The following is a 14,197-nucleotide window of genomic DNA, read 5'->3' on the forward strand; positions in this document are numbered from 1 at the left end:
CAGCAGCGTCTTCCTCAGAATCACCTGCCTCAGCTCAAACCAGACATGAGGTTAGAGCGCCTTGTGGGAAACAAGCAAACAAGCAAGACGTTGTCAATAAAACAGTAGGTGACGACATAATGGTACGAGTATTTTAATAAGAGAAAATAAAAGTAAAATGTTTCAGAACTGAACCTGTAAATTCACCACAGGGCCACGTTTTTATAAAATGCTACTGTAACCACGGTTACACCTTCTCCATGACTGTTGACACATCTAGACAATTCACTGATAAATACATACAGACATTTATGTATAAATAAATGAATATTCATGAAAAACCTAAGTGAAACAGTTAAAAAGGACAGACGTAGAGTACCAAAGGTTGAACAGTATGGGGCACCGTTGTTTGCATTCCCAACACGGATCATTCATACCAGCTGCCATCTAAGAGCATTTAATGATAAGCACCTTTTTAAAGCACCTCATAACCATCATTACTACCTTTTGAAAACAGGTATATGGTCAATCCTTATGACCACAATTAGCATGACATATCTTCACAAACAACCTTTGGGCAGTATAATACATACACTTTCATGATAACTTTCACACATATCATATTCATACACACTTATCTTACCTAAGGAATGAGTTACACATTGAAACATTTCAGTGAACGTTCTCCTTATGATAGAGTATTAATCCCAAATAATGAAAAATAAGGAATGAACAGCACCATATCACAGAACACATTCAAGCACCATCATTGTCAAGTAGTTCCACCCACAAAGAGGGGTTTCTTTAGCTAAAAACTACGTCAGAAACCGGAGGGGAAGGTTATACTGCTGGCCTGGTAACCCTAACCCTAACCCTAACCCTGGTAAGAGCCCAATGTCATCCCTCTTTTCTCTTCTGCAGCCTCACTTTGAATCCACAGCAGCTGCAGATGCTCGGCCTGGTCGTGTCTGGAGGGTCTGGTCATGTCTGGAGGGTCTGGCTGTATCTGGAGGGTCTGGAGGGTCTGGTCATGTCTGGAGGGTCTGGAGGGTCTGGAGGGTCTGGAGGGTCTGGAGGGTCTGGTCATGTCTGGAGGGTCTGGAGGGTCTGGTCGTGTGGAGGGTCTGGTCCGTGTGGAGGGTCTGGTCGTGTGGAGGGTCTGGTCGTGTGGAGGGTCTGGTCGTGTGGAGGGTCTGGTCGTGTGGAGGGTCTGGTCGTGTGGAGGGTCTGGTCATGTCTGGAGGGTCTGGTCATGTCTGGAGGGTCTGGCTGTATCTGGAGGGTCTGGAGGGTCTGGTCGTGTCTGGAGGGTCTGGTCATGTCTGGAGGGTCTGGCTGTATCTGGAGGGTCTGGAGGGTCTGGTCATGTCTGGAGGGTCTGGAGGGTCTGGTCATGTCTGGAGGGTCTGGAGGGTCTGGAGGGTCTGGTCATGTCTGGAGGGTCTGGTCATGTCTGGAGGGTCTGGTCGTGTCTGGAGGGTCTGGAGGGTCTGGTCATGTCTGGAGGGTCTGGAGGGTCTGGAGGGTCTGGAGGGTCTGGAGGGTCTGGTCATGTCTGGAGGGTCTGGAGGGTCTGGTCATGTCTGGAGGGTCTGGTCATGTCTGGAGGGTCTGGTAGTGTGGAGGGTCTGGAGGGTCTGGAGGGTCTGGTCGTGTGGAGAGTCTGGTCGTGTCTGGGGGCCTCCATGTCTGGAGGGCTCCATGTCTGAAGGGCTCCGTGTTGTTGGGTGAAGGGGGTCGTCGCTCTTCTCTGGCAGGGACTCAGCGTGCTCCCAGCTCCGGTCACAGCCCCCCGCCTCCACACTGCTCCTGGGAAACTGTGATTCACATTCACTGTCATGTAACTGAACAGTGGAGCAGTTCACCGCTCAATAAACTGCAGGTTGATGTCACTCTCTGGAACCAGAAGAGTCCGGGTCATAGGTTTCACTGTCCCGCCATCGGGGTCTGGCTTAACGTCAAACTGGATCAGAATCTGAGGAGAACAGGAAGTGTGTTACGGTAACTAGAGGTTCTCCTAAGAAGAAACATGTTCAGTATGAGTTGAGTGATAAACAGGCTACTGTATAAGAAGGGATGGAGGAAGGTCACGGCAAGGTCGAGCCTGCTCACCCGTGCCAGTGCGAGGTAGACCTCCAGCTCTGCGATGCGGCGGCCGATGCAGCTGCGCTTGCCGACCCCGAAGGGCACGGAGGCGTAGGGGTGGCGGCCCTCATCCCGACTCCGCCAGCGCTCCGGCCGGAAGGCGTCTGGGTCTGGGAACACCGCAGCGTCCCGGGACGTCGCGAAGTGGCACAGAGTGATCAGGGTCTAGACGGGACATGAAGAGTTTGATCAGGGTCTAGATGAGACATGAAGAGTTTGATCAGGGTCTAGACGGGACTTGAAGAGTTTGATCAGGGTCTAGATGAGACATGAAGAGTTTGATCAACGTCTAGATGAGACATGAAGAGTTTGATCAAGGTCTAGACGGGACATGGAGAGTTTGATCAAGGTCTAGATGAGACATGAAGAGTTTGATCAACGTCTAGACGGGACATGAAGAGTTTGATCAAGGTCTAGATGTCGGGATCCCTTACATCTACTGGTCAGAAACATATTTGATCAATGCTTACATTTTTAGGGATGTTGTAGTCCCCAACCCTGATGTCTTTTTCGGTGATGACCCTTGCATTGGCAGGGATAACAGGATAAAGTCTGGGAAATCCACACATAAAATTGATTAATTCATTCAATCACAACAGCACATACAACATTTAGCCAAGATGGATGCTACACACCGATAGTGAACGAGCTCCCCTACTTGACATGCAGAGCTCTTGTAATTCCCTACCTGAGAACCTCCTTCACCACAGCCTTCATGAGAGGCATGCGCGCCACGTCAGCAGCCTCAGGTACGCCCCGCCCGCCTAGCACAGACAGCACCTCCTCCCGGAGTGAGGCCTGCACCTCCGGGTGACGGGAGAGCTCATACAGGGACCAGGACATGGTGCTGGAGATCTGAGCACACAGACACACCCAGCAAACACAACAGATTGGGGGGTCAGCGGGATTAAGATTCTGGGTCATTCCTGCAAGGTCACTTCAGATGAAGTTTATCCTGAATTTGGAGGTCCCGACATAATATCAGGATTACAAGTAGGAGGGATAGTGTGGTGAACTCTCTAATATACGTTATTTACTATAGTAATGCTTTAAGAACCCTTTAAGAATCTTTAAATATAGGCTATTTACAAATATGACTGTTTTTTTTTAACCTACCTACCAGGATGTGGATTGAGTTATTTTTTGAACTATCCATGGAGAGCAGGAAGGGGACTGAGGACTGAGGTGACAGCATGAGAGGAAAGACAGGCCTGGTCCTTACCGTGTCCACGCCAGCGAGGAGGAGTTCGGTGACGTTACTGTAGACAGTCTTCATAGGCAGCCCTGTCCGGGACAGGAAGTAGGTGAGGTACCGCCCCTCCACTTCCTCTCCTCGAGCCACCTTCTGGGCTTCCTCCTGGAGACGTTGGTCGATGTGACCTTTGGCTGGAAGGACAGAGATTAGGGGTGAAGGTGAGGATGGAGGAGACCGCTCAGATCTAGACAGACAGGGGGGGAACAAAACAGAATGCTTGGAAAGCTTAAAACAGGGATTACTGGTGAATGGCAGATGAGACTACCAGACCAAAAGATTATCCCATTTTGTACTCGCTCTGTCCTGTCTTTGCACTGTCCTGTCTCGTCCCTACACCCTGTCCAATATTGTCTCAATGCTATGTACCACGACCAAAAGAAAATTCCTAGTACGTTGAAAAACCTCATGGCAATAAGCAGATTCTGATTTTGAAGGTAAAAGCACCTGATTATCTCTCCTGCCATTGACAATCAGGTCAGCAGGGTGACATTTTTATAATGTTTATGTTAAACATGTATGTGACATACATCTGAGCTTGTGTCTGTTGTGGCATGGCTGAAGATGGGACAAAGTACGAACTAAATCAAATCAAATGACAGTATGTATAATCTGAGATGGCAGCTCACCAAACTGGAACATGTAGTCCCAGCACTCGCAGAAGGTGTCCCAGGGCTTGGGGAACAGCCGGTGTAACCAACTAGGCATCGCCATGGTGAGGAGCGTCATGACGAACATGGTGTTGATAGACTGGATGAAACGCTCCGTCTCCATAGGAACGACGGGATCCAGGCAACCGATCCTGGACTCAAACAGCACTGACGAAATACCTACAGACAGATGGACAGACGGACGGACAGACAGACAGACAGATATACAGACAGACAGACAGACAGACAGACAGACAGACAGACAGACAGACAGACAGACAGACAGACAGAGATACAGACAGACAGACAGACAGACAGACAGACAGACAGACAGACAGAGATACAGACAGAGAGGAAGAAGAGGAGGTGAGAGGAAGCTGTCCCATCAGGTTGACCCTCTCTAACTCATACCCAGCGTCTGACCAGGTCCAGACAGAGTGAAGCCTTACCCTCCAGGCCGAAGCGATAGAACTCGCTGGCAATGTCGGTGACGAGGCCTCTGGGATGCTGGCGCCGGCGTAGGCGGAGCTTGGCGATCAGGTCACTGACGACGTTGTTCAGGGTTCCGTCGTAAGCTTCCACCGCCTGCGGTCGCAGCATGTGCCTCGCCAGTAGACTCCGCACCTCCTGCCATTCCTCCCCCTCGCTGTGGGGGACGCACCATGGAACCAGTCAACATCACCGTCTATGTCATGAGACAGCTCAACCAATCATTTAGTCACTAGGAGAAGAGGAGGAGAGGAGAAGAGGACAGGAGAGAGGAGAAGAGAGGTAGGAGAGCAGGGGATGAGAGGAGCAGAGAGAAGAGAGGAAGAGAGCAGGGGATGAGAGGAAAGGAGAGGAGGAGAGAAGAGAGTAGAGGATGAGAGAAGAAGAGAGGAGAGAGGAAGAGAGCAGGGGATGAGAGAAGAAGAGAGGAGAGAGGAAGAGAGTAGGGGATGAGAGGAAAGGAGAGGATGAGAGAAGAAGAGAGGAGAGGAGGAACATAGAGGATGAGAGGAGAAGAAGAAAGGAGGAGATAGGAGGAGAGGAGAGAGTAGAGGAGAGAAGAAGAGAGGAGAGGAGTATGAGAGGAGGAGAGGAGGAGAGAGGAGGAGAGTAGAGGAGGGTTACCCACGATGTTAAGAGGCCGTAGCCGTGTCCCCGGAGTTTCCTGTAGTCCTTCCAGGAGGAGAGGTCGGAGCGCATGGGGTGCTGTCCCTCCTGCCTGAGGACCTGCTCTATGAGGGCCGGCTCGGCCACGTGCACCGTCAGGATGGGCCCGAAGCTGGCCTTCCACACCGGTCCGTAGCGCCGGACGCCTTCCAGCTGGACACAACACAACACGTCAACCGTGTTGGAAACAAGTGTCTAAGTATGCTTTTATCATGCTATCCTCTGGGATGTACTGTTTCTTTGTACTTTTACCCAATAAATCAATAAATCAATAAATCAATCAATCAACAGGTTCATAATTGTGTAGATTCATTTGGAGAGACAGAATGTACCCCCCCCTTTTTTTTAAAAAAAATCAATATTTTATTCTTTTGTGCAAGACTATTTTAAAGTGATTTAATGATGAAATATTTAATGAATAAATGTTGATGTCATTACATAGTCTGTCACTGGTGACTGATGCATACAAGGGTTACGGTTGGCATTGTGACATTATGGCAATTCAGTTCCATTACTGGATATTAAATAGTCATTAAATCACCCACTTGGGGCTTGTGGCACACTTACACTGTAACAGTGAAATGACAAACTTTAGACCCATGTCACCATTTAATAGCATCGTGCTTTAAATATCTTCAAACACTGCAAAATAATAAATATATCTTCTATATTCCAGAACAGAATGGAACTGAGATGAATCAACGTACGGTTCACAAATTCTACCTGCATTTCGTGGAGACGAGACAACCCCCTCTTGGCGAAGAGGTCCCATGCGAAGTTGGCGACCGAAGGTCCGGGCATCTCCTTCAGACCCTTGACCGGGTGCGTGTGCGCGTCAGTCGTCTTCTGCCCGGTTGCGCTCTCTGCCCACCTCTCCACCCGGTTGACCAGAGACGCGCTCCGGGAGGAGACCCTCAGGGCTTGCTGCAGCATCCTCCGTGCTATGAGCATAGACTGGTTGTTGATAGCAAGTCTATGGGATGCTGGCGCTCGTCTTTCATAAAGACAGTATTTATAAGGAACGTCTGGTGAGCCTCTGACCCGCCGCCAATGTATAGTTGTTCATTTTCTTATTCTAGGCCAATCGCAGCTCATTTGAAAGTAAACCACGCCCAGTAGAGTAGGCGTGGCCTATTTGAAGGTGTGTCCAATCAGATTGGGGAAGCAGGACCAACCCAAAAGAGCGCACGTGGAGAGGTGTCCGGTCCGGTTGCAGATCAGCTGTGTCCGGTAGACCGATTGCATGTCCTGTCAGTGTCCGGTCCGGCTGCAGATCAGCTGTGTCCGGTAGACCGACGGCATGTTCTGTCAGTGTCCGCTACGGCAGCAGATCAGCTGTCTCCGGTATTCCTACACCATTCATCTATTTATTAAATGATTTATCAAGTAGTAATGATAATTCTCGATACGAAATTCCAATTATGTAGTTTTAATAATCTTAAATAAATATTAAATGAAGTTAGGCTACCCCCCCCGCCCCCTCCAACACACGTCTGCGTTCCTAGATTGCATTTTCAGGATCTAGCCTAGAGCAATGAGCACGATCCATGTATGAGCAAAATGCAATTTCCTGCAATAGGCCTAGTATTAAATGTAGCTGGTTTGGGGGTTTAATCTTGAATCTCTTGGTTTCTTGGTGGAGGTTTCGTCTTTGCGTGAGCACGGTTTTTGCAAACGATGCAATTTCTCTCCCTCTGGAACCTGTCCAAGTCTGGAACCTGTCCAAGTCTGTATGTGTGCGTAATGAAGTAATATTTACTCCCACGTTTGCTCCCACGGTCCCCGAGCTCACGCCAGACAACCTTAATTCCTAGATATCTTTCATTTTCAGAGAAATCTTGCATGAACTGTCTAGTAGGACTATAATAGTGCCAGAGTGCCTCGATTTGCAGCAGCTGACAGCTTTTTATGATGCTCGGCCACAATCCTGCCTCTTGTCACTTTTGTCACGTAAAGTTTCTAGAAATAAATTATTACAGGAGTGCGTGGGTTAACGTCAAGAAGCAACTGGGCCATGAGGGAAAATCGAAAGCCATGACTATACACATAAAACCCAGCAGATAAGAGAGAGCAAAGGTTATCAGGAATGACTGACGTGAAAAAGTACATATTTCCTCTCAAATCAAAGCTACCTCAAGATGGCAGGTCAATGCGTCCTATGACATAAAGAGGTGAGGAAGTACTAGGTGATTGGAAGCAGAGTGGTGAGTCAAATTGTTACTGGTCTAATAACCCCCCCAAAAACAGCAACAAAAGCATCCATTAAAGTGGGCCATCAACAAAACAGTTTACACATAATCATCACTATTACTGTATATCTATAGGCCCCTAGTGTATGAGAAATTCTAGTGCATATAAACCAATATAAATTAAAGACTTTAGATGTTATTCATCATTGTTTAGAAAGTCTGATTTGATAACTGTAGACATACTGTATGTGATTCTATACAAATCCACACTTCAGAGGTTGCCTTGTGATGAGAGGTCAGCCATCATTTACTTTCGGGGGCTACCGGTCACGTGGTAATGCTGGGCTGTGGGGATGACCGAGAGCACAGATCAAACATCCTCCCTGAGGAGGTGTAGACACGAGACACACACGAGACCTCCTGCAGTATCAGAGCAAAGCCATGGTCAACTGGTCACTCAATGGGAGACACTCAATTATCATGGAGCAGATAACAAGTGACCTCTGAAATCTGCAGTAGCACACAAACAGCCTTCTGGCCGGCCTAACAAACAGAGTATGTTTGATATACTGTACGTTACTGTTTCCCCTAGGATGGCCGCTGAGGTGATGAACGCGTGTGCGTAATCAGCTGTTCAAATTGCTCGTCTTCACTTTGAGTACAATCAACCAAACGTCAACAAGTGGAAATCATGGGATTCATGTCAGCATACAGAATCAAGCTATCTACTTTTTAAGATATTTTTTTAGGGCTTTTCAGCTTTAATGTTATAGGACAGTGTAGAAAGACAGGAAATGTGGGAGAGAGAGAGAGAGAGGGGAGGACATGCGGCACAGGACCCGAGCCGGGAAACGAACCCGGGTCCGCCCGCGAAGGACTAGCCTTCATATGGTGCGCGCCTTACCCGGTGAGCTACCGGGGCGCCCCCAAGCTATCTACTTTTGAGCAGCTTGGAGTCGATTACTGTCGTTATAAGCACTGAATAACTGCCCATTGACTGCCTGAAACGGGCCAGAAAGATCGTAGCCGACCCCTCCCATCCCGGTCATGGTCTCTTTGACCCACTCCCCTCGGGCAGGAGACCAGTCCATCGAGATCAGGTCCACCACACGCCACTGGGCTGTAGCTCAGTTGGTAGAGCGGGTCGTTCAATGATCGAAGGGTCAGTGGTTCGAATCCCAGCTCTGACTGTTCACATGTCGAAGTGTCCTTGAGCAAGACACCTAACCCCAAATTGCTCCCAATGAGCTGGTTAGCACCTTGCATGGCAGCTACCGCCATTGGTGTGTGAATGGGTGAATGAGAGGCCATTGTAAAGCGCTTTGAGTGCCGCTAAGGTGGAAAAGCGCTATATAAGTACAGTCCATTTACCATTTAAGGTGCTGGACAGTGAGGAGCAGATGTGTTCCTTGACCAGCTTCTCAAAGCACTTCATCACCACGGAGGTGAGAGTTACAGGGCGGTAGTCATAGAGGCAGGCTGGTCTTGGCTTCCTCGGTACGGGGATGATGGAGGACTTCTTGAAGTATGTGGAGATGGTGGACAGGGCCAGGGACAGGTTGAATATCACGCTGAACACAGGAGCCAGTTGGGCGGCAGTTACTCGCACGCCTTGAGGACCTGGTTTAAACACCCGTGTGACGGCTGTCATAGAAATTGTAGTTTCATCACCTCCCTAAACCTTTCACATAGCTGTGCTAATCTAATTCATAACAGGATGACCTCGAGAAGGTCGAGACACCCAGACGTTGTCTGCTCCAGAATAACCATCCTTTGTCCCATTGTCCCTGCAAGAATTACCGCCTTTTCTCATGTCACGTGTCTGTATTCTCGACCACTGTTGATGACTCCTGCCATTTAATATGACGTATACAATGGGTTAGCCAATCACATCCTGGAAGCGTCATACCTCTATATTGGTTGAATATAAGGCCGCGCAAGACCAGACTGGGGCACTTCTCTTGGATAAACCACTCACGTGCGTTTCAATTTCAATTCCATTTTCTCACCGTATTCCCTCTTGGCTTCCTTCACTGTTCACCTTACGTTGTATGAGCTGCTGCCTTATATTTCTCCATGGTCGTTTGTAGGCAGCGATGCGCTTTTTTAGGGCCTCGCGTGTTTTATTGTTAATCCAGGGTTCTGGATTGGTTAGGTTTTGATGGACTGTTTGGCTACATTCTCCTCTGTAGCTTTCAATTATTCCAATGTTGGCTCAGAGCCACGGAATGCATTCAGGTCTGTGCTCTCTGAGTACCGTTTTTAGTATTCATTATAAAAAGCCTAATGTGAAATAATGGAAGAACAGGCTTGTTCTGTTGCAGGGTGGTGTGTCCTGATGTGGCCCAGCTGGAGCACGTGGGTGGAGTCTGAGATGTCTTCCCCTGTTCTGTGTTCGCCCCGGGTCCATGACGGGGGCTGTCCCTCCCTGCCTACTGGGTAAAAGTTCATGACTGCAGTCTGCCTGTCATGGCAGGGGAGTGTCTGTGTGTGTGTGTGTGTGTGTGTGTGTGTGTGTGTGTGTGTGTGTGCGCATGTTTAAGCATTCATGTATAGGGGGGAGTTTGCTGTTTTTCCCCTCTTGGCGTGCCAGTGATGATGGCAGTGTGTCTGATCTGAGACGCTCTGATCTGTTCTGAGACGCCTGTGTCTGTGTCTACTCCTGGCTCGCCTGTCTCTGTTAGATACCCATCTCTAATCACTCAGAGACTGAGGGGGTTAAACTGGGACACATATAGTCTGGGAATGGGAATGATGTACTGAATTAAATGTGATTTACTGAACATTGGGATAACAGTGAGTGATACCGGGGAAGAACGCTTTTTGCTCCCAGAACAGCCTGAATTCTACTGCCTGCTCTCCTGCACACACTGTTGTAAACAGCTGTTAGAGTGTTTAAAGTCTCACTGAAACGGACGTTTGAGATCATCTAACTTCCGTAGTTTGACGTATTTCCGACGCAAACAAGCTATGAGGGTGGGACATATGTTTAGAGGAATTTGATTGGAACATTGACAAGTGGACGGGTTTCAAGAACTTTAGACAGATTCAAATAGAAGGATAGCGTTGATTGACGGGTGGATGTCGTGAGATTATTGGCCTAAAATCTAAGGTACCCGTTGTCGTCATTGCATGTGACCTACCGTTTATCAGGAAGTAAAAAATTATATACTTTGATATAAGATTACAACAAAAGTTTTTTTTTTTTTTGGCATACATCGTTGAATATGTGAACACTATGACCAATTATGTGAACCAAAATGGGACAGAATGCTTTTTTCATTTCAGTACGACTTTAAGTATTTGTGGCCTTTCTGTTCATGTAGCTTGAACGAGTCTGTCCATTCTGCTCTGACTTCTCACAAGGTGTTTTCACCACTGGACTGACGTTCACTGGATGTTGTTTGTTTATTTGTTTTTATTGCACTGTTCTCTGTAAACTCTAGAAACTGTAGTGCATGGAAATCCAAGGAGGTCAGCTGTTTCTGAGATGCTTGAACCACCACGTTTGACACCAACAATCACACCACGACCCAAAATGCTTAGATCACGCGTCTTGCCCATTCTAATATTTGGTCGAACAACAACTAAATCTTTGTTTTCAACATGTTTACATGTTTTATAATATTCAGCCACATGATTGGCTGTTTGGAGTAGCATGTATACCTAATGAAGTGGTAAGTGAGTGTATGTGAGGGTCATGACCTTGTGTCATGGGTTGTAACTGAGTGTATGTATATCTATCTTGATAGACAGAGCTAATATCAATAACATGTTGATAATAATTGATAATATTGATGATAATAATAATAATAAAAACTGTATTTGTATGTATTGATGAGTGACGACAGTCAAGAATATTGCTGAGTCTGATGCAACCCAGCTGGGAACAGCACAGAAGAGCATATCTCAATGTCAGAGGCTGTACTGTACAAATACACACACACGCAAGCACACACGCACACACACACACACACACGCAAGTGGCTAGGGGTTCACTCACATGGCACGGTCAATGGTGAACAATCGCATTTACCCAGAACAGACAGGGAAGGGTAATACGCCTGCTGTCTGACATTCAGAGAAACGGAGATTGGACTGTGTGATTTCACTCATACTTGGCTCTGGATAGTTCCAGGGAGATCCACGCCAGGCGTGCGTTACGGTGTTGACCGAGTGAGAGGTCTTCTGAGGACGATGGGCGTACCTGCTCCCTGTTCCCTGGTGGATCTGATATCATGGTAGCGATGCCTAACACAGATCCTGGACCAGCCGCCAGTCTGTCAAGCTACTGAAGTTTGCAGACGACACCTCACTCATTGGACTAATCTCTGAGGGAGACGAGTCGGCCTACAGGTGAGAGATCGACCAGCTGCTGGACTTCAGGGAGAAATCATCCACCCCCTCATCCCCTCCCATCATCCCGGATGGCTCCCCCGTTGCCACTATGGACTCCTTCTGCCTCCTGGGCACCGTGATCTCCCGGGACATGGGAATTAAACACCAGCTCCCTCGTGAAGAAGGCACAGCAGAGGATGTACTTCCTGAGACAGCTGAAGAAACTCGGACTACCAAAAGAAATGATGGTGCTCTTCTACACCTCCATCATCAAGTCCATCCTCACCTCCTCCATCACTGTCTGGTACTCCGCCGCTACGGCCAAGGACAGGGCCAGACTGCCAGACTTCAACAAGGCTTTTGTTCCCTTCTGACTCCCCCCCCCCCAGACCCCACCACTGTTGAGAGACAACTTGCACCTAACCATCGAATGTACTGTACATAGGACGCACCACACTCACACATCACACCACACACACACACTCACATTACACTTTCACTCTATATACACTGACCTATATACACTGACCTCACTCTATATACACTGACACTGATATTGTTTTGTTGTGAGTTGGGCTGTCTGCTAGGACCAGTGCATGAACTCTGGTATGTGGTTTGAATCCCAGCTCCAACTGTCCACATGTCGAAGTGTCCTTGAGCAAGACACCTAACCCCAAATTGCTCCCAATGAGCAGGTTAGCAACTTGCATGGCAGCTACCGCCATTGGTGTGTGAATGTGTGTGTGAATGGGTGAACGAGAGGCCATTGTAAAGCGCTTTGAGTGCCGCTAAGGTGGAAAAGCGCTATATAAGTGCTGTCCATTTACCAGTGCATGAACGCTGGTATGTAAACGAGGACCAGTGCATGAACGCTGGTATGTAAATGAGGACCAGTCATGAACGCTGGTATGTAAACGAGGACCAGTGCATGAACGCTGGTATGTAAACGAGGACCAGTGCATGAACTCTGGTATGTAAACGAGGACCAGTCATGAACGCTGGTATGTAAACGAGGACCAGTGCCTGAACGCTGGTATGTAAACGAGGACCAGTGCATGAACGCTGGTATGTAAACGAGGACCAGTCATGAACGCTGGTATGTAAACAAGGACCAGTGCATGAACACTGGTATGTAAACGAGGACCAGTGCATGAACGCTGGTATGTAAACGAGGACCAGTCATGAACGCTGGTATGTAAACGAGGACCAGTCATGAACGCTGGTATGTAAAGGCTGTGCATGTTGCAGTGTTATTCACACCCTAAAGAGACCAGGGGGAACCCATTCTTCTAGACCTGTGGCACTAGGAGAATGGTGAACGTCTGTGCTGGAACATGGCATGTGCGTCTGTGCTTGGACATGGCATGTGGACCAGGCCACGTCTGAATGGAGCCTTGTCTGAACGGGGCCTTTGAAACTTCCAGAGGTCTATGTTTGCAAAACGTTAGCTCCCCCATTGACACAGATCATTATTAGCTACGTGAAGCCAGAACCCAGTTTATAGTCTAACATAACTCTGGACTGCTACATCATGCATCAGACCTGAGTGAGTGAAAAAGGTGACAGGTCTGAAACTCCCCGGATCTGCACGATTCATATGAATGACTCAATTTATTTTAAAAAATGGCGACTAAATGGTAAATGGACTGCACTTATATCCAAAGCGCTTTACAATGGCCTCTCATTCACGGCAGCTGCCATGCAAGGTGCTAACCTGCTCATTGGGAGCAATTTGGGGTTCAGTGTCTTGCTCAAGGACACTTCGACATTTAGACAGGAGGAGGCGGGATTCGAACCGCTGACCCTACAATCATTGGACAACCTGCTCTACCAACTGAGCCATAGCCGCCCCGTCTAGTTTGCAGGTACGATGCATGGATGTTAATGTGATGGAATAACAACACAAAGGTTTGTCACTTCGGCACCTAACACACATTAATTAGACAACCTCTCTGATGACGTCATCACCAGCCTTTTGGACACAAGCCTTAATTAAATACAAAACATACAGATAGTCCATTGTCTCAGATTGACAAAGGACCTTTTGATTTTCGGATATCTTAAACCATGTAATTGTCTTGGGATCCTAAAGGTAACTGGTTTCTCTAACTGTGGGGTTCCAGTCTGGGGGCGTGTGCGGACCCCCCACAGCTGCAGAGGGACAACTGGCACAAGCACAGAAATGTCACACATAACTCAACCACATCAAACTGTATTACCCACAATCTACTAAGTATACACAGTTGACCATAAAAATGGTAGGGATCATTTTTCAGCATTTCAGAGCAGCGGGGTCTGCAAGGTACCTCTGAATGGAGGGCCTCTCCTCAGTTCAGATTCTCTCCTGTGACCTTTAACCTTCCATGTCAGTCCTTCCTACTCTCCTCTCCCTCATTTGAGGTGTCGCTCTGAGCCAAAACTAACATTTAACCCATATCACATGACGAGTCATAACACAAAACTAACATTTAACCCATATCACATGACGA

The 14,197-nt window shown here is 47.9% G+C and overlaps 1 protein-coding gene across 1 annotated transcript; it reads right to left on the reverse strand.

The window, feature by feature from the left end:
• Nucleotides 1-992: 992 nt before the first annotated feature.
• cyp27b1 (cytochrome P450, family 27, subfamily B, polypeptide 1) lies at nucleotides 993-6,175 on the reverse strand. The gene is made up of 9 exons (XM_084441219.1): nucleotides 5,905-6,175; nucleotides 5,144-5,334; nucleotides 4,476-4,672; nucleotides 4,006-4,206; nucleotides 3,347-3,510; nucleotides 2,813-2,979; nucleotides 2,595-2,676; nucleotides 2,092-2,289; nucleotides 993-1,954 (listed from the first exon to the last, which is right to left on the reverse strand). The coding sequence occupies exons 1-9, from the start codon at nucleotides 6,130-6,132 to the stop codon at nucleotides 1,841-1,843; spliced, it is 1,542 nt and encodes a 513-aa protein (XP_084297345.1). The 5' UTR covers nucleotides 6,133-6,175; the 3' UTR covers nucleotides 993-1,840.
• Between the last annotated feature and the right edge of the window lie 8,022 nt (nucleotides 6,176-14,197).

The sequence above is a fragment of the Borostomias antarcticus genome (genome assembly GCF_949987555.1).
Source record: "Borostomias antarcticus genome assembly, chromosome: 7".
NCBI classification, from domain to species: domain Eukaryota; kingdom Metazoa; phylum Chordata; class Actinopteri; order Stomiiformes; family Stomiidae; genus Borostomias; species Borostomias antarcticus.